At 49.1% G+C, this 25524-nt stretch overlaps 1 protein-coding gene and 1 long non-coding RNA gene across 4 annotated transcripts in view; one reads left to right on the forward strand and one right to left on the reverse strand.

Moving 5' to 3' along the window:
- Positions 1-15943, forward strand: part of GLI2 (GLI family zinc finger 2) — a 279782-nt gene extending 263839 nt beyond the window's left edge. For all 3 annotated transcript variants that reach the window (XM_057505714.1, XM_057505713.1, XM_036932168.2), the window contains 5 exons: positions 2659-2808; positions 6506-6670; positions 8170-8451; positions 9982-10318; positions 11747-15943. In XM_057505714.1, coding sequence (XP_057361697.1) covers positions 2659-2808; positions 6506-6670; positions 8170-8451; positions 9982-10318; positions 11747-14193 — 3381 coding nt within the window. In that variant the 3' untranslated portion in view covers positions 14194-15943. The remainder of the gene's footprint in view (positions 1-2658; positions 2809-6505; positions 6671-8169; positions 8452-9981; positions 10319-11746) is intronic.
- Positions 1463-19093, reverse strand: LOC130684548 (uncharacterized). The gene is made up of 4 exons (XR_008998845.1): positions 18975-19093; positions 14732-14854; positions 14559-14649; positions 1463-1599 (listed from the first exon to the last, which is right to left on the reverse strand). It is a non-coding gene; the product is annotated as an uncharacterized LOC130684548 (long non-coding RNA).
- Between the last annotated feature and the right edge of the window lie 6431 nt (positions 19094-25524).

The following is a 25524-nucleotide window of genomic DNA, read 5'->3' on the forward strand; positions in this document are numbered from 1 at the left end:
ATTCACAGAGACTCAGTGTGCATGAGTGAAGATGGCCTGTTTACACCCCTTTCAGGAGGGGACAGCTTAAAATGCTTGGGTACTGACAGATCAGAAGACCAGAGAAGGTCACGGGAGCAGGTGTGCCCTTCAGGGCATGTCCCTCAGCCCCACTCTCAGCCCTTCTGCAGCAGCAGCCTTCATAGCAGCAGCCAGGGGTCATCTGTGCCACGGGAAGAGCAGGGCTTAGCATGGGTGATGCCTGGTTTTAAACCTGGCTCCATCACAGCTAACCAAGGGATTCTAACACTGACTAACCTTTGTGAGCCTGCCTCAGTTCTTCCTCCTCTAATGGGGGTTGAAGCCTACTCCAGGGGGATGGAGGCTGAGCATGATACCAACCTCAGCACAGAGTGGACGGCAGCATTCCATTCATGACAGCTCTCCTGCCTCCTCCTCCGTCCCCCAGGCCAGCCCTGAGCTGTCCTCACTTCTCCATCCAGAACAGAACTTAAATTCAAGAATAACGTCCCTCCACCCCCCACCACAAACACACACACATTCCTTGGTGAGTGTGTCTGTGAAGATGAACCCCACACTGAACTAGCAGTTTGGTTACTGGGTGAAGTAGACACACACACACACACACACACACACACAAACACACTTCACATCTGAAGCTGTCCCAAAGGAGTCTCTCCTCCTCAGCTCTGGGAACTCAACATTTCGGACACTATCCACTCCGTCTGCTTTCTGCAGTCATGTGGGCTGTTCCTAAATACTGAGGGTTCCTGTGATTTAGGTTTTTTCCTGTCCCATACTCCCCCAGAAGACAGGAATTTTCCAGCAAACCCACTGAGGCTGATATAGACACTATGAAGCAGGTCCTTCTAATCCCTTCCCGAATGCAAACATAATTTTCCAACCCTACCACCTCTTTGGATAAATGAGTCTGAGAGAGAGAAGGGGAATGGGACCTGTGGGTTGCAGGACAGATCAGAGTAAGTGAAAGGAGGAGAGGGTAGAGCATCTGCGCCAACAGAGGGCCCTGGCAAAGGGGTGGAGATGCAGATGTAAGATGCACTAGTGGTGAGCAGTTGGCCCTGGAAAGAAGGCTTCAGCTGCAGGCTTCTGCCTGTGCCCAGGGCTGTCCTGTGGACTGAGGTGACTGCCTCCGCCTGGCCCTGGAAAGAGAAGGCGCCTGTGAGAGAAGGGAGCCCTGTGCCCAGCTCTGTCTTTCTGCTCCCTGAGAAAGATGGATGGCAGCAGGTACCTGGGCAAGCTGGAGCCTCTAGTCAATTATTAACAATTTATTGCTAAGTAAACCAATAAGAAAAAAATGAAAGGCATTGTCAGGAAGCATTTTTATCATTTGAAAGGCTTTAAAAATGGAAACTAAAGCTAATATGAAAATATTTCCCTGGAAGTTCCAAGTGCTATAGATTTTACTCGCTCCAACATTGGCATTTATGTGCATGATGGTTGGGCCTATTCCTTAGGTCATGAGGGCCTGGTGGTTTTCTACCTCTCTGGTGAGCTGCTGCAGTGCCTAGATGTGCAGCTCTTGGCCAGCCTTGTAGGATGCAAACACCTTCAGCAGCACCATCCAGTAGGAAGACCCTGCAAGCAACAAATGCAACCACACATGTTATTTTAAACGACGTAGGAGCACATTTAAAAATAAAAGAAAACAGGTGAAATTATTGTAATTTATTTAACCTAATATATCTAAAATATTGTCATTTTGACATGTAATCAATGTAAAATTATTGAGATACTTTACATTCCCTTTTAAAAATTCTCAGTCTTTGAAAAAAAAGATATTTTTGTACTTACAGCCTATCCCAGTTGGGACCAGCCACATTTCAAGGACTAAGAACCACAAGTAGCAAATTGCTCCTGTGTTGGACAGTAGGGGTCTAGGGGTTGGGGAGGGAGGTACTGAAAGCTGGGAAAGGGAGCTGAGAGCAGACAGGAGATGGGGCTGGGGAGAACGGGGCCCTCAGGATTGGAGTGCTCAGCCCTCCCCACCTGCCTTTAGAGAAGCAAGCCCAGCTGGAACTGCCTATAGGACATGACCTTGAACCAAGAGGGAGATGGAAGGGGAAGGATGGGCCCTTGATGGGCCCAAGGAGGCTCCCTGGTGGCCTTTTAGAGAGAAGCCCCCGTGGGAGAGGAAGCAGGAAGAGCAGTATACCTTTTCAGGCTACTGTGTGATTGACTAATACCACCTATTTCCACTCTTATTTATCTGACAAGCAACCCAAAAGATTAAGGACATGAAAGTCCTGGAGGCTCCATACGTATCAACACACTCTAAGTTCAGAGGCAGTTATACCTCTTTGCCAGTGAGGACTGCAACCTTCAGTTAAGTAATCAAAACAAGTGACCAAAATCCAAAGCATCTGCCCAGGGCAGCTTGCTCTGTCCCTGTGACAGAAATCCTTGGTGGCCCATTGCTCCGACATCGTGGGAGCAACCGCTCTGGGGACACACAGGTGATGAGTGTCGTCATAATGCCCAGTTCCCCAGAGACCAGAGCCTGGAGCTCAGCCTGGGGTGAGCGAGCTGGCTCTGAGGGCTAACTGGAAACCGCAGCCTAGACAAGTGGCACACAGCAGCTCTTTGCTCAGTGGCAGCCAGTGCCAGCTCATGCCCTCTGCGGGCTTGTTCCCACAGCACATCAACAATGAGCACATCCACGGGGAGAAGAAGGAGTTCGTGTGCCGCTGGCAGGCCTGCACGCGGGAGCAGAAGCCCTTCAAGGCGCAGTACATGCTGGTGGTGCACATGCGCCGACACACTGGCGAGAAGCCACACAAGTGCACGGTGAGTGGGCCCCGGGCACGGCCCTTCCTCCCAGCAGTGCCTGTGGGACCGGCCCCGCCCGGCAGGTGGTGTGGTTGTGTTGGGTGGGGCTGACTCCATATAAACCAGGGTAGAATAGGCCACAGCAGGGGCTCCGGGACAGGCCTTGCAGACATGCCCTGTGTGCTCCTGCCCTGGGCCTTTCACCTGCTTTGGGTCCTTGAGGCTGCTCACTGGTCTGCTGTCCCAGGATGTCAGCTTGCTCTCTCAGGCTGTGCATCTTACTAACCGTGGTACAGGTGTTCTGGCATCTCTGCGATTGTGACTGTACGACTGTGGGCCCCACGGCATGGCTGTAGCCACAGCTCACTTGGTGAGGTGACCCCAGAGAGGCCCCAGAGAGACCAGCTTAGTAGCACCCTGTTGTCTGCCCTGCACAGGGAAAAGCTTCATGGTGACTCACAGCTTGAGAAACATAAAATGGTGCAGCCTTTTTGGAAAATCAGTTTGGTTGAGTTAAAAGAAAGAAGTGATCACAAAGCTAAGACCTTTGAGATGCTCTCCCTTGTGGAGTCAACAGATTTGTAACTAATTGGTGAGACCTATTTTTAACGCACAGAAATGGCTCCTTCTTTAAAAGGGGAGTTGGTTAGGTACTGTACTGATGAGGCTGCCATTAAAGCCTCTAACTCTTCCGTATGAATTACCATATTGCATAGATTGTGAGACATGCATTTGTTCCCATTTTAATATCTCTGAAATCAGACTGTCTTAAAATTGGTGGTGTCCAGGAGTCAGTGAAATATGCTACCTTTGAGGACAAGTTATTTTTGTAATTGAGAAAATTCACATACCGTAAAGTTCACCCTTTTTCAAAAAGTGTACAATTCAGTGATTTTTAGTATATTCACAAAGTTGTGCAACCATCACCTCTAGTCAATTCCAGAACATTTTCATCACCCCAAAAAGAAACTGTTATACTCACTTCCCATTCTCTCTTCCACCCGTCCCATGAGAATCACCTGTCTGCTGCCTCTATCAATTTGCCTATTCTGTTCTTAAAACTACAGTCACACAATGTATAGGCCTTGCATCTGGGTTTGCTTGCTGCTCATGTTCATCCGTGTCGTGGCATGTATCAGTGCTTCATTTATTTTATTTTATTTTGGTATCATTAATCTACAATTACATGAAGAACATTATGTTTACTAGGCTCCCCCCTTCACCAAATCCCCCCCACAAACCCCATTACAGTCACTGTCCATCAGCGTAGTAAGATGCTGTAGAATCCCTGTCTTCTCTGTGTTGCACAGCCCTCCCCATGCCCCGCCCCCACATTACACATGCTAATCGTAATGCCCCCTTTCTTTTTCCCCGCCCTTATCCCTCCCTTCCCACCCATCCTCCTCAGTCCCTTTCCCGTTGGTAACTTTATTTCTTTTTATGGCTGAATGATATTCCATTGTATGGATGGATCCTAGTGTTTATATGCATTCATCGATGGAGGAGTATTTGCTTTGTGGCTATTATGAATAATGCTGCTATGAACATGAGTGTATAAGTTTTTGTGTGGACCTATGTTTTCAGTTCTCTTGTGTATATAACTAGAGTGGAATTGCCAAGTCACATGGTGACTCTATGTTTAACTTTTTGAGGACCAGCCAGACTGACTTCCAAAAAGGCTACACTATTTCACGTTCCCGCCAGCAGTGTGTGAGAACTCCAATTGGTCCAAATCCTTCATCCTAGCGGGCATGAAGTGGCATCTCAGTGTGGTTTTGATTAGTGTATCCCTCGTAATGATGATGTTGAGTACCTTTCCATGCACTTATTGGACTTTTATTTATCTTTGAAGAAATGTCTACTCAGATATTTTGCCCATTTTTAAATTGAGCTATTGAGTCTTTTTATTGTTGAGTTGTAGTAGTTCTTCTAGACCCATATATGATTTGCAAATATTTTCTCCCATTCTGTGGTTTTCCTTTTCTTGATAGTTTATTTTGAAGCACAAAAGTTTTTAATTGCAATGAAGTCCAACTTTTTAATTGCTTGTGCTTTTTGGGTAATATCTAAGAAACCATTGCCTAACCCAAGATCACAAAGATTTACCTCTGTGTTTTCTTCTGTGACTTTTACAGTTTATAAATATACAGTTTTATTTATATAAATATAAATATTATATATATATATATATATATAGTTTTATAGGTAGCTCTCCCACTTAGGTCTTTAATCCATATTGAGTTATTTTTGTTTATGGTATGAGGTAGGGGTCCAGCTTCATACTTTTGCATATGGTTATACAATTGTCCCAGTCCCATTTGTTGAAGAGACTGTTCTTTCCCCATTGAATGGTCTTTGTACCCTTGTTTGAAAGTCAGTTGGCCCTAAGTTCTTTATTTTTTTCTGAACTTCCTTCTCATTGATCTCTTTGTCTGTTCTTATGCCAGTACCATACACAGTTGGTAAGTTTTGAAATTGGGAAATGGCAGTCCTCCAAATTTGTCCTCTCTTGCAAGATTGTCTTGATTCTTCTGGGTCCTTTGCAGCAAGTTTTGCACCTCAGTGGTAACAAACCATGGCCCTCTGAAATGAGCTCTGGATTACAGAAACAGGTAAAAGGCATTTGGAGCCAAGTGTGCTCATTCAGGCTGGTCAAGAATAAAGGGAAGGATGTGAAGAATGAGACAGTTTATGTGTCATTCTGAGGGCAGTCGTCATAGGTACATTGGATGCAATTGCTGTATTTCTGGAATAGGTACAGAACCTCTTGTGATGACCCCTCCTTCCTCCCTCTCTCTTGCTCCCTCTCCTTTCTTCCTTCATCTTCAAAAATATTTTTGAGTGCCAAAAATGTTTATTTTCATTATGCACTAAATACTAGGCACACATAAAAGACCTAGGAGGTACCTGCACTCATAGAGCTTGGATCCTAGTGGAAAAGCCAGTTAACAAAATTATTTGGATGATTATACATTGTGTTAGGGAGCAGAAAGAAAAAAAGGTAGCATTATGTTAAGCATATCAGAGAAATGCTCTGGGTGGAGATGACCTAAAAGATGGAAAAGGAGTGAGCCAGGCCTGGGCTGAGATGAGCGGGGAGTGGGGAAAAGTTCCACCAGAGGGGACAGTGTGTGCAAAGGCCCCATGACAGGAAGAACTTAGCAGGGTCAAGGAGACCAGCCTGACCAGAGCACAGGGAGGTTAGCCACCTCTCTAGAGGACCTAGAGGACTCTGGACTTGATTCTGAGCACATCTTAATGTACAGAAAATTTCTAATGAGGGAGTGGCATTGGAAAACAGTTAAAAATAATATTTTCAAAGAGTTTTTAATGATATGGGAAGATTCTCACCATGTGCTGTTGATTTTAACAAGCAGAATATAACTAAATATTAGTTATATTCCCAATTTGGGCTTAAAAAAAGGAATGAACTGCAAAGTCATCAGAATGGGATGTACATGAATATCAGCAGCGGCTCTCCATGGGCAGCCATGGTTTTTAGTGTCCTTTTTGTACTTTTCAGTTCTTTCCAAGTTTTTTTAAGTGGCCATATGCCATTATTATAATCAGAAAAGAAGGCAAATGTTGAAATACATACTCTTCGTTGCACCAGCAGAGTGGAGCAGTGAAGGGCCTTGGGAGGAGGCTGAGGCCCCAGGTCAGGCTTCCTGTGTGGATGTGGGGTGCCTCACTGACCAAACCCGCTTCTTCCCAGTTTGAGGGCTGCTTGAAGGCCTACTCTCGCCTGGAGAATCTGAAGACGCACCTGCGGTCGCACACCGGGGAGAAGCCATATGTGTGTGAACATGAGGGCTGCAGCAAAGCCTTCTCCAATGCCTCAGACCGCGCCAAGCACCAGAACCGCACCCACTCCAGCGAGGTACCCTGGCCAGGGGTGCACAAGGCATGTGCACAGGGACCCACAGACACATGCATAAACATGTTGCCCATGGCTTCCAGATATCTGTAGGCCATTGGATAGCCAGGTCCAGGTGTTCCTCCCCCACCACTGATCTGTTGTCTGAGCTTAGCATGCCTCAGCAGGCCCTGCCTCAAGGCCAGGACCACTGGCAAGGGTGTGCTCTAGGCACTGGTGCTGCCTCGGCCTGCCATAGCTGTCAGTCCCCCACTAATGTAGCACAGAGAAGCCTTTGTCCACAGAAGGAAGCTGGGAAGCCAGAGCCCCTAGAAGGGCTGAGAGAGTCCAGGGAAGGGAGTCAAGCAGGAGCCTATGGTGTCCACTTTACCTGCCTCCCAGTCCCAGCCCAGCCACTCAATTGCCTGTGGCTTAAGTAAACTCAGGAAAGAATGTTTATGAAAGCTTAGATACAGTTTGTACTCCAAAGGGGACTTCCTCCAATGTTTATAAGAAGTTAGAGGAATTCCCAAAGATATCTGAGGCCCTCAGAATCTCAACAGACAAGAGCTAGGCTTGGAGGGGTATGTGTATGTGTGTGTGTACATGTGTAGATGTGTGTCAGTATGTGTATGGATGTGGGTGTGGATGTGCACCATGTGTATTATATGTATGTGAGGATCTGTGTTTATGTGTATTCATATGGCTGTTTATGTACATGTGCATATGTAGGGGCATGTCTCTGGACATGTGTTTCTAAGTGTGTGTGCATGTGCACTTTGTGTGTATGTCTGTGTGTGTGTATGTGCATATGGAAGAGTGTGTCTATGTGTGGATGGGTGTGTATGTGTTTGAGCTCAGGACTGAGGATAAACCCTGGGTTTTCATCCTGTTTCTGATGACTTTCAACCAGTTTTTTTGCCTCTCTAAACCTGTCTTTCATCATCAGAGAGATTGGGGCATTAGTGCTGTCTCACAGGTATGTACACTCTTACAGACATAAAAAGTCCCGGTGCCCTGGTCACAGGGGAAACAGCATTGTGATCACACCAGGCTATATGTCTCCACTCCCTCCATAGTCTCTGATCTCTGTCCCCAGCTTGTATCTAAGCTCTCAGAAACATTCTTTCCTGAGTTTACCTGAGCCATAGGCAATTGAGTGGCTGGGCTGAGACTGGGAGGCAGGTAAAGTGGACACCACAGGCTCCCACTTGACTTCCTTCCTTGGGCTCTCTCAGCCCTTCTAGGGGCTCTGGCTTCCTGGATTCCTTCCATAGACAAAGGTGGGCTCCCTTAACTTCATGCTTAACCTGAAGAAAAGGTGGCAGACTAGCCCAACAGGGCCCCACTCCTGCAAGCCAGGGGCTGGCATGGCCTCATCCAGTGTGCACTGGCTCCTAACTGTGCCAGCCAGACATGCCATGGCTTTAGGAGAACAGGGCATGGCCTTAAAATGAGGAGTGCTCCCATTGGAAGTTTGTCTTCATAACCCATTCTTAATGAAGGCCAGCTTCTTTTCCCAGAAACCCTACATCTGCAAGATCCCTGGCTGCACCAAGCGATACACCGACCCCAGCTCTCTCCGGAAGCATGTGAAAACAGTGCATGGCCCAGATGCTCACGTTACCAAGAAGCAGCGCAGTGACGTGCACCTCCGCACCTTGCTGCTCAAGGAGAATGGAGACAATGAGGCCAGTGCTGAGCCCAGCGGCCAGGGCCCCGAGGAGAGTACTGAGGCCAGCAGCACCAGCCAGGTGGCAGAGGACTGCCTGCACATCAAAGCCATCAAGACCGAGAGCTCTGGGGTAAGCAGAGACCTAGGCCATTCCTCCCACCCCCAGGAGGCTAAGCCCATGTGTACAAAGCCAATCCCATAGCTCCCCTAGGCCCGAGCCCAGCTGCAGCTACCTCAGGTCCCTCCTCTCTTCAGCTCTACTTTCCTCCCTTCACCACTTTGGGCCTCATACGGAAGCCATCTTGTGCCAGGTCCCATTCTACTGGGCAGGGCCATGGGTGACAAGGATGCCCACTCCCCAGGTGGTCAGTCTAGGAGGGCCAGGGGTGCTTCCTGGTGGCTGCTGTTCCAACCAGCACTGGTCCCCTCCCCTCTGTCCTGTCTCTGTGTCCTCACCCCTCTGGCCTCCACCCCTTTTGTTCTAACCACGTGTTCTTTGTCTCCACCTCTTTTTCTTTCCTGTACCTCCCCTAAGGATAGACGGTACTGAGGTGAGCGGAGAAGCTGGGCAGGGGTGTGGGTGGGCTGGCGTGAGTGAGGGCGGGCTGGGGTACTTGTTGAGGGCCACTGCCTGGGGGAGAGACTAACCTGTTGGTCCAGACCCCTTGTGGGCCCAGTGAGGTGGATTTGGATCAGTAGATGGCTCTGTAGGTAAGACCATGGAAGAGGTAAAGGCTGGCAGGTGCAGAAGCAAGCCTTGGGGACCAAGCCTGTATGCAGGATAGGGCAGAGTGAAGGTGTGAGTTCAGGCTGAAGAGGGAAGGACAACCTACAAACAGTCTTGAGTGTCAAGGTGAGGAGTGTGGGTGGTGCCATGGGTGGGAGGGAGCCTTGCAGCTCCCCAAGGAAGAGTCAGGGATGTGGGAGAACCCAGCCTAGGAATGAGCCCAGAGGTGCTGCATCCTAGGTGAGCCTCAACTGGGTTCAGATCCCAGAGCAACTCAGGTCCTGTGGAGTTCTGGCACTGTCTAAGTGTGCCATGAGCCCTCCTGCTCCTTCTGTCCCAGAAGCAGAGATAGTTTCAAGTGGCCATTCAGGCAAAGGCTGCATCCAGCTTGTCCACCCTCCCTGCTCTTACTTTCCCTCTCCACCACCTTGTCCCTGGCCTGTTGAGAAGTCAGCAGGCTCTCATTACCCCTCGCTTCCTCACTGCACAGCACTGTTGCCATGTTGCTTAAGCACACTCTTTCATGCCAACTCCATGTGGCCATGGCAACTCTGGGGAGCACAGCTTCAAAGTGTCCATGCATTGAAAACTCAACCAGCAGAGGACCAGCCCAGAGGCCAGATGGGAGAGCTTCAATGCACATAGGGAGTGACCGGGGGTTGGGCTCACAGTCACTGGGTGCCTTCTGCATGCCAGATGCTTTCTGTCCATCTACTGACCCTGTCTCAAAGGCAGGTCAAGTTCATCACAGCTGGGAAGCCAAGGTTCAGAGAAGTGAAGTGGATTGGCCATCTCAACTCACAGTGATGCTTTGGAAGCCCCTCACATGGCAGTTTCCTGGACAAGGGTGTGGTGTGCATGCAGGTCTGGGTGCAGGGCCAGGTGGGGCTTCGCACCCTCTGAGCCTGCACCTTCTTACCATGCCCCCTGTAGCTGTGTCAGTCCAGCCCTGGGGCCCAGTCGTCCTGCAGCAGTGAGCCCTCTCCCCTGGGCAGTGCCCCCAACAATGACAGTGGCGTGGAGATGCCAGGGACAGGGCCCGGGAGCCTGGGAGACCTGACAGCTCTGGAGGACATGCCCCCAGGGGCCCATGCCTCAGCACTGGCTGCTCCCTCTGCTGGTGGCCTGCAGCTGCGCAAACACATGAGCGCCATGCATCGGTTCGAGCAGCTCAAGAAAGAGAAGCTTAAGTCGCTTAAGGATTCCTGCTCATGGGCTGGGCCAGCTCCACACACCCGGAACACCAAGCTGCCTCCCCTCCCCGGAAGTGGTAAGTAGAGATGTGTGGCAGGGGCAAGAGAGAGCCTGGGGCAGCACCTACTAGGTTCACCTCCATCAAGCACCATGTTTCATCTCACTGGATGCTCACAACAGGATATATCTTACCAGCCCATTGCACAGATAAGGAAACTGAGGCTCACAGAGGGGAAAGCACCTCACTCAGATCAATGGCAGAGCTGAGGTTTAGCCTAGGCCTGAGTGGTTCCAAAGCCATGCTCTGTCCTACACCATACTACATTCCTGAAAGCCCTTAAAGCAGGCAGATCCTGCTCACATCCTCCTCCTCCTCATGAGTCATTCAGTCATTTTTCAGGCACCTGCTGTGGGCCACACAGCAAAGGTCCTAGGAAGGAGAGCAATATAATCAGGTCCCTATGGTTATATGGAGGCTGTTTAGAAGGCTATGACCCCACATGCACACTCAACCACAGAAAAAGCCAAGTAGTGAGGCTAGAACTCAGTGCAGAGGAGGGACAAAGCATGTCAGCTGTGGAAGGACTTTATGGAGGAGTCATACCTGTGCACACCTCAGGAGATGTTGTCCAGGCTTTGAGATGGAAGGTGTCCTCAGTAGAATCTCTTGCATGTTGGCTGTGTGCCAGGTGGTATGCTGGGCACCAGGGTACTCAGTCCCTAGGCCGCCCTCCAGGGACATATGGCCCAGTGTGGTGGACGCAGGAACATACCACAAAGCTCTCCCTTGAAAGGAGGGTTTATTGCCCCAGCTATTGAGGGAACTGCTGGCAAATGACCTTCAACTCTCTTGGCCTTCTACCAAAATTGCCTGGGTTGCAGACAGCTGCCTCATACAAGGTTACCCCTTCCCCAGAGTGGTCCCCATTCAGTGATCACTGCAGCGATGTCAGGCCATTCAAGGCCGAGAGCTCCTCATGCTATCAGCCAAAGCTGTCACTGGGCCTGCGTGGCAGCTCACCTCTTCCTGACCGCTGTGCTGCCCTTCCTCCATCCATGAGTGTGGACCTCAGCGCACTGCCTGTCAGCAGCCTGCTTGGTAAACCCAGGCCCAGGGGGACCTGACCAGCAACATCCTGCCACAGGTGGTGAGGGAGGCTGTGTCGGGCCCCTCCTGGCCCCTTACCCCTTCCTCTCCATGACCCCGTGTGACGGAGAGGCACATTTTATCTACAGCTGGAGACACTGAGGACCAGACATAATGAGAATTCAGCCCAGCAGTGGTAGAGCTCAGAATAGGATCAGGCCTCCTGACTTCCACTTGTCCACTGTTTAGTTACTCTTCCTTCCTTCCTGCCTTCCATTTGGAGATCATTGGTTAAGTGCCTACTATGTGCCAGACCCTGTTCCAGGGCTCCATTGGCCACAGACCCAGCATGGTCAGACCTGGCACAGCACCCCTCGCCCCCAGACCCCAGGTACTGACCCCTCTCCTCTCCTGCAGGCTCCATCCTGGAAAACTTAAGTGGCAGCGGCGGGCCGGCGGGGATGCTGCCTAACCCACGGGGGTCCGAGCTGTCTGCGAGCGAGGTGACCATGCTGAGCCACCTGCAGGAGCGCCGGGACAGCACCACCAGCACGGTCAGCTCAGCCTACACCGTGAGCCGCCGCTCCTCCGGCATCTCCCCCTACTTCTCCAGCCGCCGCTCCAGCGAGGCCTCGCCCTTGGGCGCCGGGCGACCGCACAATGCCAGCTCCGCGGACTCCTACGACCCCATCTCCACTGACGCATCGCGGCGCTCCAGCGAGGCCAGCCAGTGCAGCGGCGGTGGCGCAGGGCTGCTGCACCTCACGCCCGCCCAGCAGTACAGCCTGCGCGCCAAGTACGCCGCAGCCACTGGCGGACCGCCGCCCACGCCGTTGCCGGGCCTGGAGCGCATGAGCCTGCGGACCAGGCTGGCACTGCTGGACGCTCCTGAGCGCTCGCTGCCTGCTACCTGCCCGCGTCCACTGGGGCCACGGCGAGGCAGCGACGGGCCGGCCTATGGCCATGCGGGGCCCACGCCCGCCTTCCCCCACGAGACGCCGGGTAGGGGGGCACGGCGGGCCAGCGACCCGGTGAGGCGGCTGGACGTCCCAGCTGCCCCACAGGTACAGCGCTTCCACAGTACGCAGGATGTGAACCCAGCCCCACCACTGCCCTGCACCGAGAGGCGAGGCCTCCGCCTGCAGCACCTCCCGAGTGCCGACTGCAGCGTGCCCCGGGGTACCTACTCCCCACGGCCACCCAGCATTAGCGAGAACGTTGTGATGGAGGCCCTGGCGGCCGGGACGAGCAGCGCCGGGCCCGAGGCCAATCTTGTACTGCCAGAGGACGACCTCGTGCTGCCTGATGACGTGGTGCAGTACATCAAGGCACATGCCAGCAGTGCCCTGGAGGAGAGCACCCCGCAGGTATATCCCTCAGAAAGCACCTGCTTCTCTGAGAACCCCAAAGTGCCCAGTCCAGGGCTACATGGACAGTGCAGGATGGTGGCTGCAGACTCCAACGTGGGTCTCTCCACCCCTGTGAGAGGCTGCCAGCTGGGCTTTGTGGCCCCCTCCAGCCTGAACAAAAATAGCATGCCTGTGCAGTGGAATGAAGTAAGCTCTGGGACCATGGACGCTCTGGCCAGCCAAGTGCAGCCTCCACCCTTCCCACAGGGCAACTTGGCTGTAGTGCAGCAAAAGCCAGCCTTCAGCCAGTACACAGGCTACAGTCCACAAGGCCTGCAGCAGAGCCCAGGAGGCCTGGACAGCACGCAGCCACTCCTTCAGCCCTGCAGCGGAGCCCCATCTGCACCCAGGACAAATTATCTGCACCACCTGCAGCAGCCAGGGACAGGTGGCCAGGGTTCCAGCATGACCACCTCTGTGAGCCCCCACACCAGCTATGGCCAAGCCCACCCCCACCTGAGTCCCAGTATCATGGGTTCAGCACTGAACCAGTTCCCCACATCCTGCAGCAACATGACAGCTAAACCAGGCCACCTGGGGCTCCTCCAACAAATGGAAGTTGCTCCTGACCCCATCATGATGGGCAGCAGCCACAGGGAACTTGAGATGCCCAATTCCACCCTGGCTGGGATGCTACCTTCTCACCCAGCCCAGAGCTACCCACAGCAGAGCCATCACCTGACAGCTCCCACAAACCAGGAGGGCTACTGCCAGGGCCCCAGCCTTCCGCCTTCACACCAGCCTGGCTTTGTGGAGTCCCAGCAAGGCACAGTGGGGATGGCTGGATCAAGCTTTGGACTTATGCAGCCTCGGCCACCCCCTGAGTTGAGCCCCGCTGGTTGCCACCATGGCTTACGTGCTGGGCAGCAGCTGGCCTATGCCACGGCTGCTAACCAGGCCATGGCTGTTGTGTCGGCCAATCAGGAGATGGCAAAAGCTGTGTCCAAGGGGACAATGAGCAACGTGATGTCTCTGCCTCCTCAGATGCCCACACAGAACACAGGCAGGGCCCAGAACCACAGCATGCTCTGCTACTATGGCCAGATCCACATGTACGAACAGAATGGAGGCCTGGAAAACCATGTAGGTTGCCGGGTCATGCGGCCCCAGCCACCACAGCCACATGCCTGCCCAGACAGCCTCCAGCCCCAACCCTTGCCCTCACCAGGGGTCAACCACGTGTCCAGCACTGTGGACTCCCAGCTACTGGAGGCCCCCCAGATTGACTTTGAAGCCATCATGGATGATGGCGATCACTCGAGCTTCCTCTCAGGTGCCCTAAGCCCCAGCCTCCTCCACAGCCTCTCTGAGACCTCCTCCCGCCTCACCACACCCCGGAACTCCATGACTCTGCCCTCCATCCCTGCTGGCATCAGCAACATGGCTGTTGGAGACATGAGCTCCATGCTCACCAGCCTGGCAGAAGAGAGCAAGTTCCTGAACATGATGACCTGAGGCCCCAGCCCCTGGCCCTGAGCAGACCCAGGGGAGCGTCACTTCCCAGAATGGGGGACTTTTGTCCATTTTGTCTTTTTCCAAAATAGTATTAAGTAGGTCTGAGGGAGTTTTGCCAATGAGTAGTTCAGACCCCAAATGCTTTAAGGGAAGATTTACGTGCATCCTGTCTGGTCTTTGGGGATGTTTTTCGGAACACTGAAAAAAGTCTCAATGGGAAAAGTAAGGCAGGAACGAAGGAAAAACTCATTTACATAGATAGTGCTTCCCAGCCTTTGGTGTTTATAGGACCACTCTGTTCTGGCTTCTTCACCTGTGTCATTTGGCTAATGAGGGATTACATCAGTCAAGGGCTTTCCAAGTACCTGAGGAAGAGGTTTGAATCTGAAAGCCATACCGGATATTCCAATCCAGCTTATATTCCATTCCAGGAAGATAAGCTTCTCATTACAGTACCTACAAAGTAGAGGAATTTTATGAAGCTTAATTCCTGAGACCTCTTACCACCCCTTGCCACAGGAAGAATAAAAGATTTTACCTGTATGATTTGGAAACACATCCTGGTTCCAGGTTTGGTTGAGCTGGCATCTCTACTCTGCAAAGCTAAGTGTGCAACTGGAAGACTGTCCGAGTGTATATAAATGAGTAAAGCATGGAAGTACTGCCAGGAAAAGGAAAGAAAAAAATGTAGTACTCGGGGCAAGCCCAGAAGCTGCCCTGGCTTCTCCAGACCATGTTTACAGTATTCATGCATGTAGAATGTAGCCCCCCCTGAAAAGAACACTTATTACTAAATACCTCGGGCTGCTAGAGCTGCTGTGGGTTAGGGATGGACCAGGGTGAGCTGAAGTGTGGGTTAGGGCCTCAGGAAAGCGAGGGTGCACACCAGGGCCCCAGCCTCAGGCTGCCCTGTGTCGCCCCTGAGGAGGAAGAAGTCGCATGCTTACCCAGTTTTGTTTCTCCAATGCACTGTCTGCCCACTTTACCATGGAAACCCCTAGGACTTGACAGCAGCCTCTGGCCAGACTCTTCCAAGCCATGCTGTCCACTCATAGGCAGCCAAGTGGTCTATGCCAAGCCACAATATGCAGTCTGTTATCTTCTGGATTCCCCTCCCTCTGCCCTCCTGTTCATTTTGCAGAGTACGATGATATGCATGGTGTTTTTGGTGGGGGTGGGAGGGTGAAGGGGTTGATTCTTGGGACTCTGAGGGATTGTCACTGAATTTTCCTGTTCAGTGTGACCAAACCCCACCTAGAAATGGAATTTGGAACTGGCAACAGAAGACATCATTTCTGAACATATTGTAGAGTGAATCGATGCATCCTCCCCACCACACACATTCACACCCCCACACCTTTCCCTTGTTGAATTATGGCAACTTTACCAAACCAGCTGCACCACTATGAGCTCCAAAACCTTATCTGGGCCCTCTGCATCCCAGAACATCAGGGGCTATGCTAGGTCCAAAGACAGCCAATTCCAAATAGCAGCCCTGAGACACCTCTAAGGGTCTCAGCTGTGTGGTGGTGTCCATTCCCTCCCTGAGCTGGGATTCTCCTAGCCATTCCCTACCTGTGTATAGTCTGTATAGAAGATTTCATCCCTGAAAATACTGTAGGTGAGTCATCCAGCCAAATTTATATCTCCAAAATATTTAGCTTTTTCTACATGCTATGAATTGAGATGACATGCTCAACCTGTAAATAAGTCTTTTTGTACATTAAAAAAGTAATTTTTTCATAATTTATTTTGTCTGTCTGCTTCTTCCTTGACAGTAGTTAATGAGAACCTAGGCAGTAAATTCGGTGCATTTGAACAGAAATTAGGCTGTATTTTTTCCCAGCAGTGTCAAAATTGGCTGTCCTGCCTTCCCCAAGAAATGTTTAATGCTGAGGCATTTACTGGCTATTTGTTGTCTCTGGAATGGATGGTGAGCAAGGTTTGACATTTTATGTTGACTATCTGCTGTTCCGGTGAGCCTGTCTGAACATCTAAGTTGCTTTGCTGAGCTCCATGCACACCAGATCCAGGTATGGTCCCAAAAACAACTCATGTGAGAATCCCCTCTTTACAGGCAGTCTGATGTGCACATGTGGGGCAGGGAGAGCATAGGCACATCCCGGGCTCTGGGGCAAAAGGAAAGAGGCAGGGCAGGCCACGCAGGACCCCAGGACACCTGCAGCCAGCCTTGGGTGAAGGGGCTGTGGGAAAAAGCCATGAGCAGGGACTCTGAGCCCTAGGAGGCTGCCCAGGAAGGTGCACAGGGAGGGTCTGGGTCCAGCAAGACAGCTGTCAACCATGGGCAGTGATCAGGCACTGCAGTGAACCTGAAGGGTCCTGTGAGTATGGCATGAGGCCTAGGACAAATTCCTGAACTAGGACAGAAGAACAGGGAGGGGAGTGCCCAGGCTGGGTTTGAGGGGAAGAAGGCGCCTTCTGTAAGGCCAGGCATACTGGGCCTCAGAACTCACAGCCCCGCCCCCTCAGCCCCCTCCTCTCCATGAGAAGAACCTTGGCACCTAATGCAGAGAGTTTGGAAGCCAAAGCTGCACAGAGGGCTTTCAGCTCAAAACTAGCTCTGTGGGACATAACTGAGCAGACTGAAGAGGGTTCTCTTGTAAGTAAGTATAGGAAACCCCCAAGGAAAGTGGAATTTAGCAGGTTTCCTTTCTGCAAGCCATCCCAGAGTCTTCACTGTGTTAGGGGAACTATCACTTCTTTGGCCATGGTTTCCTAGTGGAAAGACTGCAGTGGAGTAGTACTCCTGGCCTCACTCCTCCCTAGGGAGGTCTCTCTTAGCTGATTGCACACTTGGGAGGAAAACTAAGCATGCCTAGCGGGCCCTTTCCTCTGCCTCTTTCAAAGCCCATTTTCAGGCCTTACACCTCTCCTGCTTCTCCACGTTAAGTCTCTGGAAGCAGCTCTGTCCTGCTTTGGGAGCAAGGAGAGGCCAAAAGTTGTTCCGTCTGCCTTAGACTGGATAAGCCACAGTATGGAGAAGCCAGTCATAGCCATTCAACTCAGCCATTTGCTCTGTATCAAGTAATAACAGTCATAGTCATGCTGCATGACAATATCCACAAAGCCTCAGTACCACGTAATAAACATCTATTTAGCTTGTGAATCTGGGCCAGGTGAGAGTTGGCTAATCCAGGTTTGGCTGGGTTAAATAGCTCTGTGGTTCTGCTGGAGGCAGCTAATCAGCCAGTGTGACTGGAGCAGCTTGGATCTGCTCCACATGACTCTCACCTTCCTCCTACCACCAGGACTGTGGCCTACAACCATGACTCTTTAGGCTTCAGCTCAGAATCAGTGCACCATCAGCTTCACCTGCCTCTTTTGGCCAAAGCAAGACACATGACCAAAACATCAGAGACAACACCAGTGGCATCAGGAGCTGTTCTCCCGTGCGAGAGGGAGAGAGCAAATATTTAACGAATACAATCCACCACAGTCTGCTCTCATAGGAACTGATTGATGTCCCTCCCACATATAGAATATACTCACCCAAGGACCCTAAGTCTATACAATCACTCATCAGGCTCAGAGTCTAGGATCTTGTGGTCTACATCTCTCTGGATATGTCTCTTCTGGACCCAGAGACTTATGAACTAGAAAGAGAACGTCTCTGTTCCCCCACTCACGCATGTACACACACACACCAGCACACGGTGGTGGGACAGGGTGGAGTCACCACAGTTCCCACTCCTGTCTCTGTCACTGTCCACAGCATCTGAGTTGCTGGGCAAAAGCTTCCAGTGCATGTACTGAGGGGTCAAGTGTTCCCTGAGTGGCTCTCCAGTCCTTTCTGCTCCACAGCTCCAGCTTCCACCATTGGGATTCTTCCTTTCCCATTGACCTCTCACCCTCCGAAGAGCATTAGAAAGTAGGCCCCCTTTGGCACAGAGTAACTTCTCAACCTCTTCCTGCCTGAATGAAGTTGGGAGTCTGAGGTCCTTTATGTTGAAACCCTCAATCCCCTTCACTCCATGCATACATGCATTTGCCCATTCAGCCCTTGAGCATGAAGAGTGTGTACATATTTGATTCCACTCTGCCTGCCAAAGGCACACCCACAATTCTTCTGGCAACATGTTTCTGTCTACAGTTGATTGCTGGCACCCCACATCAAACTTTGTGGAACTATGCCCTGAAGGGAAGGTTTCTCGGCACCCTACTGTCACTGAAAGAATATTCTAGAGCCGCCTCATTCCTTTTAAGGCCCACAAGACAAAGAGAATCCCCACTTTCATCTTTACTCTGAGGCTGTGTTTCTCTGGCATCGCGCTGGATTTGGTCCCTACCACCCAGGCCAACTCTCACTCTGAACATCTTTTAGTGGCTGGAGAGATGAGAGATGAGAAATAACTTCATTTTCCAAATTCTGCTTTAAACTGGCTAGTTCCTTCCTAAGCTCCTCTCTTACTTGTACTGCCTTATCATGTACAGCTCAAAGAAGCTCATGTTTAGTATCCTGCCTGGAACCCAGCCTACCAAATTCCACAAATTCAGAGGAATAATTTCTCCCAAATTACTATCAGCAATAATTTTGCAAAACAGCTCCTCACCACATACCACAGGCCACCACTTTTCTTACCACTTTTCAAACCTCTAAATTTCCTTACTACCCAGTTTCAAACCTATTGCTATATATCCAGCAGCCTTCCATTCTCAGTACCAATTTCTGAATAAGTTAACTAGAGCTACAGATATAACCAGTAATACTGTCTAATAAATACCACAAAACCCCAAAGCATGAAACAACAGCATATATTTACCTCAAGAGCCTGCAGGTCGGCTGAGGGACTTGCCTATGCCGGGCTTGCTGAGGCAGCTTAGGCCTTCTCCTGGGGCTCCTCCCTGGCTGCTGCAGGGCAATGGCACAAGTACAAAAGGGCAAACAAAACCCAGGAGGCCTCTGAAGGGCTAGGCTTGGCACAGGAAGCAAGTCACATGACTGAGTCACAAATCAATGCAAGAGGAAGTGCGTGCCTCCTGTAGACCAGTGTGGGTATGTATCCCAACAATGGCCAACCTCCACATCTCACCAGCCTGGAGCACAGTGAGACTGACATTGTGTCTTCTATTTCTATCCAGTCTGTATTTTAGCTGGCTCTAAACTCAAAAAGGGAAGACAGTGTGGTCACTAATCTGTACCCTGTAACCAGAGACACTCCAAAGCCAGCTCCTAAGCCTATTATGTGCATCTCTTCCCAACACTTCATTTAGAGACTTCACATTATAACTTGAAATTAGCTATGCTGCGAGAATTTACACCGTGGAAATCAGCAAACACTACAAATCAGGACTTCCCCTTCCTTACTCCCAGAGAGCCAGCTGTTAAACATTTGCCAGTGTACTTAATAGCATTTGCAAGTCCTGTGAGCTGCCAATAACCTGACATGCCCTGAGGTCTTTTCCAAGTTTAAATGTACACAAAATCCGTTCTGTGAAGACCCTGTGAGTTGAGTGCCATGGGCATGGCTACCTTGGTCATCTCACTGAGTGACTTTCAAACTTTAAAATTCATACAACCTTTTGTTGAGGTTGGCAAACTAGGGCCCAGAGACAAATGAAATGAAATTAGTATACAAGGTAAAGGACACAGTTAAAAGTAGAGCTGATCTGGCTAAAGTTGGAAGCAGGAGACCAGAACTCACACACATCCCAATCCCCTCTTCCCTGGGCACCCCTGCACCCAGCAAGAAGCAGCATAGACATGGGTCCACAGAGTGGAGTCTGAAAACCACGTATCTAAGTCAATCAAATGAATTCAGGTCCAGAAAAGCTGTAAGCCAGTTACAAAAGAATTGAAACCCCTGTTACTTCTAGAGTCCCAGAAGTAAACTGGTTCCCCCAGCCCTGATAAACACAGGGCACAGCCCATATTTACTGTGTCATTCTTTACCTTCTGTCTGCCTGGTAGGCTGTGAGTTCTTTGAGGGCAGAAACTATGCCTGATCTCCCTAGTCTCCTGTGTCCCACACATGGGAGCCCATCATCAGTTTTCATTAATTCTGCTGAGTTTGTTTCCAAATCAGGTAGTTCTAGGAAGCTTCATGGAGGAGGGAGAAGTGAACAAAGCTTTGAGAGATGGGTAGAAATTGGATCTTGGCCCTTTCAGAAAGTATTTGAACATGATGCCACATCCACAGATGTCTACAAGAATTCTGAACACAGATGAAGCTACAAAATCTTTGAAGCTGTCCTTAAGTAGTGTTGAGTGTTGATTTTGTACTGGATATGGGTAGGGGAGAGAAGAGGAGGAGGAAGACAAAAAACAGAAAGAGGAAGAAGGCTGTGATTTGGGAGACTGAGGGCTGAGCAGACACCTAAGCTCTAACAGCCCAGTCTCATGGTAGAACCAGTCACTGCCTTGTCATTGTGAGCTGAGAGTCTCTGATGGGCGCTTCCAACTCCAGAATAGCCTGCCCTAGTTCAGCAAATGTATCACTAATGCATATTTCCTTTGGGTGCAAGCATTCAAGCCCTCCGAAAAAGATGCCAATGTTACCCAGGACCTTCAAACTTGATGAATAAGTGAATGTACCCACAGTTACATAAGCCCTCGTAACTGTTTCCTAAACCATCTGGGAATTTCCTACACCTGGATGGGCACAGAAGACCCACCTATGTGGTTGCATGCTGGCTGTCTTCCATACGTGAGACCTTCGTTTTCTAATTAGTTCAATTGCAGAAATATTCTCTGAATTCAGAGTTCATCTGAGGTTCCTGAACGGTAATCAGTCTTTAGTCTCATTAATCTCCTCCTCCTTCGCTTCTCTCTTTTGCTATCTCTGTCTCTCCCCACCCCCCAACTGGTGCACATGACAGAGAACAGGTGGATGAGCACAACATGTGACCGAGTCACTCAGGGAGAGTGATGTGGGCAATGATGTCATGCACTGAAAGGAGTGATCAGTTTTTGGCAGGGGCATGGAGCAAGCATATAAGATCAGCATAGTTTAAATAAGAAATAAGCCCTGATCTAGGTTTCGAAGTTGAACAGGAGGTTGTCTGAAGGAATCGGATTTCATGTGAAAGCATGGAAGCTAGAGTAAACAGACTATTTTTTAGATGCTGAAAGAAAATAACTGTCCACTTAGAATTCTGTAACCATGAAAATATCCTTTAAGATGAAGATAAAATAGACACTCTCAGATGAAGGAAAATGAAGAGAATTCATTACCAGCAGATCTGCTCCAAAGGCAGAAAGGAGACGATCAGGAGCATCAGGAAGGAAGGCAGAGTGACAGAAATCATAAGTATCTGGGTAAATATAATAGACTCTTCTTCGCCCATGAGTTCTTTACAGATGTACTTAATAGTTGAAAGCAGAACATAGAGCATTGTCTGATGGGACTTTCAATGTATGCAGATGTATCATAAAGAGAGGTAATTAAAGGACCCATAGACCTATATGGGGTTAAATAACAATATTCCATGTGAGTGGGAAAGTATCGAGTCTAAGTAGACTGAGAAAAGTTCAGCACCTATACTGTGCAATCAGTAAACATGCAAACTATACCAAGGGATGTATGACAAAATATGATAAGGTGAAATGGAATACTAAAACGAACGTTCCCACAGTCCAAAGATAGGCAGGAAAAGGGAGACAGGAACAAAAAGTCAGAGGAAACAAAGAATAAAATGGTAGAACTACATTCAAACATATCAATAATTAAATACAATGAAAATGGTCTAAAAGCATCAATTTAAAGGCAGAGAATAAAGTTGAAGCACTCACCCTCTCTAATTTTAAGACTTACTATAAAAGCTGCCATAATTAAGATAGTGTGATATTGGTGACAGGGAAGACAAATCAGTGGAACTAAGCAGATCAGGGTTTGGCAAACTAGGGCCCAGAGACGAAATCTGGCCCATCGTCTATTTTTGTATGACCTGCTAGTTAAGAATAGTTTTCAGCTAAGAAAAGAACAAAGGGGGGTCTGAGACAGACACTATATGAACCAGCAGTGAACTACTATATGAATCCTAAATTGTTTACTCTTGGTCCTTCACAGAACACATTTGCCAGTCCTTGGAACAGACCCACACAAATATGATTAACTGATTTTGGGCAAAGGGACAAAGGCAGTTCAAGCGGGATGGTCATCTTTTCAACTAGCAGTGTTGGAACAAGAAGGTATCCATAGACCAAGAAAAAAAAAGAAGAACCTCCACCTAAACCTCATACCTCAACACAAAAATTACCTCAAAATAGACCCAGATCTAATATACAATATAAAACCACAAAACTTTTAGGATAAAATCTTTTAATCTGAGCCTAGGTAGAGTTCTTATAAATGACATCAAAAACACAACCCGTGAAAGAAAAAACTGACAAATTGGAATTCATCAAAATAAAAAATGTATTCTCTGCAAAGAATGCTGTTAAGAGAATGAAAAGACTATTCACAGACTGGGAGAAATACTTTTTCATCACATTTCCAGCAAAGCACTTGTATCTGAAATATATAGAGCACTTTCAAAACTAAACAATAAGAAAATGAACAGTCTAATTTTACATGGGCCAAAGACTTAAATAGATGCTTCACTAAAAGGACATATGGATGGCAAATAAACATATGAAAAGTTGTTCAACATCATTATTGATTCGGGCAATACAAATTTAAACACAGCTAAGTACAACCATACAACTATTAGAATGGTTAAAATTTTTAAATATCAAGTACAGACAAAGATACCATGTAACAGAAACTCATACACTACCAATGGAAATGCAAAATGGTATACCAGTCACTCTTAAACCAGCTTGGCAGTTTTTTATAAAGTTAAACATAGAGTTACAGTATGACCAGCAATCCCTCTCTTAGAGAAATGAAAATCTATGTTCACCCAAACTTTACATGCAAATATTTACAGAAGCTCTATTCATAATCATCAGAAGCTGGAAACAACCCAAATGTCCATAAGAGATGAATGGATTAAAAGAACTGTAGCACATCCATTCGATGGAATTACTCAGCAGTGAAAAAGGTCGGAACTACTGATACATGCAACAACTTGAGGGACTCTCACAGGGCTTCTGCAAAGCCTCAGAAGTTACATACTGAATAATTCCTTTCACATGACGTTCTTGAAAAAACAAAGCTATCATGATGAAGAACAGACCAGTAGTTGCCAGAGGTTGGGTTGGGGAAGGGTATCATTACAAAAAGGTAGGACAAGCGGTGTTTTTAGAATGACGAGGCTGTTTTGGTTGTGGCAGGGATTACACAAGTCTATCCAGGTGTTAAAATTCATATACCTGCACCAGAAAGAAAAGGAGGCAGAAAAAGGGAGAGAGAGAGGGGGGCCGGGAGGAGGGAAAAAGGAAAGAAGGAAGAAGGGAGGGAGGAAGCTTCATTCTTGAAAAATTTAGGAGCCATTGCTTTTCTTTCCATTCCCAGATGAGACCTGAAGGGGTTTGTTAGACTGAAGCCAGAGGCCTGCTGGAAGGCTATGGCCTTGGAGATGGACTAGGGAATGTGAGACAGACTCAGAGAGGGAAATAGAAGTATAGTAGAGAAGCCCTACCCTCAAAGAGTCGGTGAGCTCATAGGGAAGATTCACCCAGTAGGGGAAACCAGTGCACATAAACATAATGTCTAAGACAACCATTCTAACAGCCCATCTGGGTGCGAAACAGGAGCCACAGACATTAAGCACTCTGAGGCCTTCCAGGGCTGGAAGACACACACACACATCCCTGCAGGGTTGCACAAAGGCCAGTCGCTTCCCCTGGTTCCTTCTTTGTGGAATGAATCGATGGCCTTTCTGTCTCCCAGGACCTCTAGCTCCATCAATTCATATGATACTCTACAGCGTAGCCTGTCCTTGGCAGCTAGAGTGCAAAACCTACCTGTGCCTCTGCCCAGCCTCAGGGTCTTGGGCTATTGATGTTTTTGGTGCCCATGGATACCTTCCAGCAATTGGGCCTCTAGTTCAACCAAAAGAACCACTAAAATTCCTTGGCTCCCCACTTCCCACCTGCTCTGGTGGCACAGATGGCTGACTGCCTACCCAAGCTATCCCCTCTTTTGCTTCTAACAGGACACTGATTTCACTGGGGCCACAGTATGCCTACTGACTCCTCACTCTGCAGCCCTTTTCTCCATACTCAGAGAGTATCCTGTAACTCATGTCCTGTGGGCCTCCTTCTAGACCAGGAACTAGCCATCTCCTTTTTGTCTCCTTCTGTGGGGTAAATGGCAGAATTCCCAGAATCTCCCACTTGACCATATTCCATTTACATTATCAATAGGTGTTTCCTACTGCAGAGCCTCCCATCAATCTGGTGCAAGGGGTGGAGAAAAAATAGCCATTCTCTCCTCCCCTCCATTACCGGTATGTAATTGGTCTAACATTTGCCAGTCACCAAGGACCCCCCATGGAGTTCCTGCCAGAAAGAACAGAAGTGGGCAGGGGAAGGGGAATGTGAGCCATGGACAAAAGAGATGGTCAGGGCTGCGGCTGGAGGAGTCGGATGGTGCCAAGCCTGGCTAACCACTGTAAGGAATAAAAACCTTTCTCCCAACCTACCCTTCCTTGACTTACTTTGGTTTCATCAGATTCATAAGGGGACTCACCCCTGACTGGCAACACCCTTCCCCCTGGAGCTACAGTTCCTCTTTATAGCATAAAGATAAACCTTCACTTCCCTTGGGAGCTCCAGCCTGCCAATGGAAAGGAGTAAGAGGTCAAGAACTCTGCTTTCCTCATCTATTAGATAGGTCTGATAAATTGCACACCTCCAAAATTGTTTTGAGGATTAAATATGTAAAACATCTGACCCTTACAGGGTGTTCACAAGCCTTACCTCCTCATTGCCACTCCCAAGATGTCACCATGACAGAAATAGTCCTTTGGCTAATAAGCTTGCAATAGAGATATGCTTGGAAATGATCACACTCCTCAGTCCCACTCTGCAAGATACTTCTGTGACTTCAGTTACTTTTGTTCTAAGAATAAGTCTAAAGGTGCTTTAGAGGTGTGGTGGCTTTGATATCTCAACTTGGCTTGGCTTAAGAATTCCTAGAATTCCTTTTCCTGGGGGTTGTTGGTTGGGATGGGTCACAAGAGAAATTCATGTGGGAGATCTGACGAGTGGAATGGGAGGGAAGCAACAAGCTTTTCATGACACATACACATCAGTGATCTGCAGGCTCAGCCAGGTGCTGTGGGACAGCAAACTGGACTCAAATGCTCACCTTCCCATGAATCCTCCTTCAGGTCCCCTAGTCCTGATAAGGGGTTCCATCCATGAAGAGGGGCCCTGGTTTCTGAAAGACACTCATACCACAAAGGTAGAGGCAACAAAAACTG

The sequence above is a fragment of the Manis pentadactyla genome, chromosome 8 (genome assembly GCF_030020395.1).
Source record: "Manis pentadactyla isolate mManPen7 chromosome 8, mManPen7.hap1, whole genome shotgun sequence".
In the NCBI taxonomy this organism is placed as follows: Eukaryota; Metazoa; Chordata; class Mammalia; order Pholidota; family Manidae; genus Manis; species Manis pentadactyla.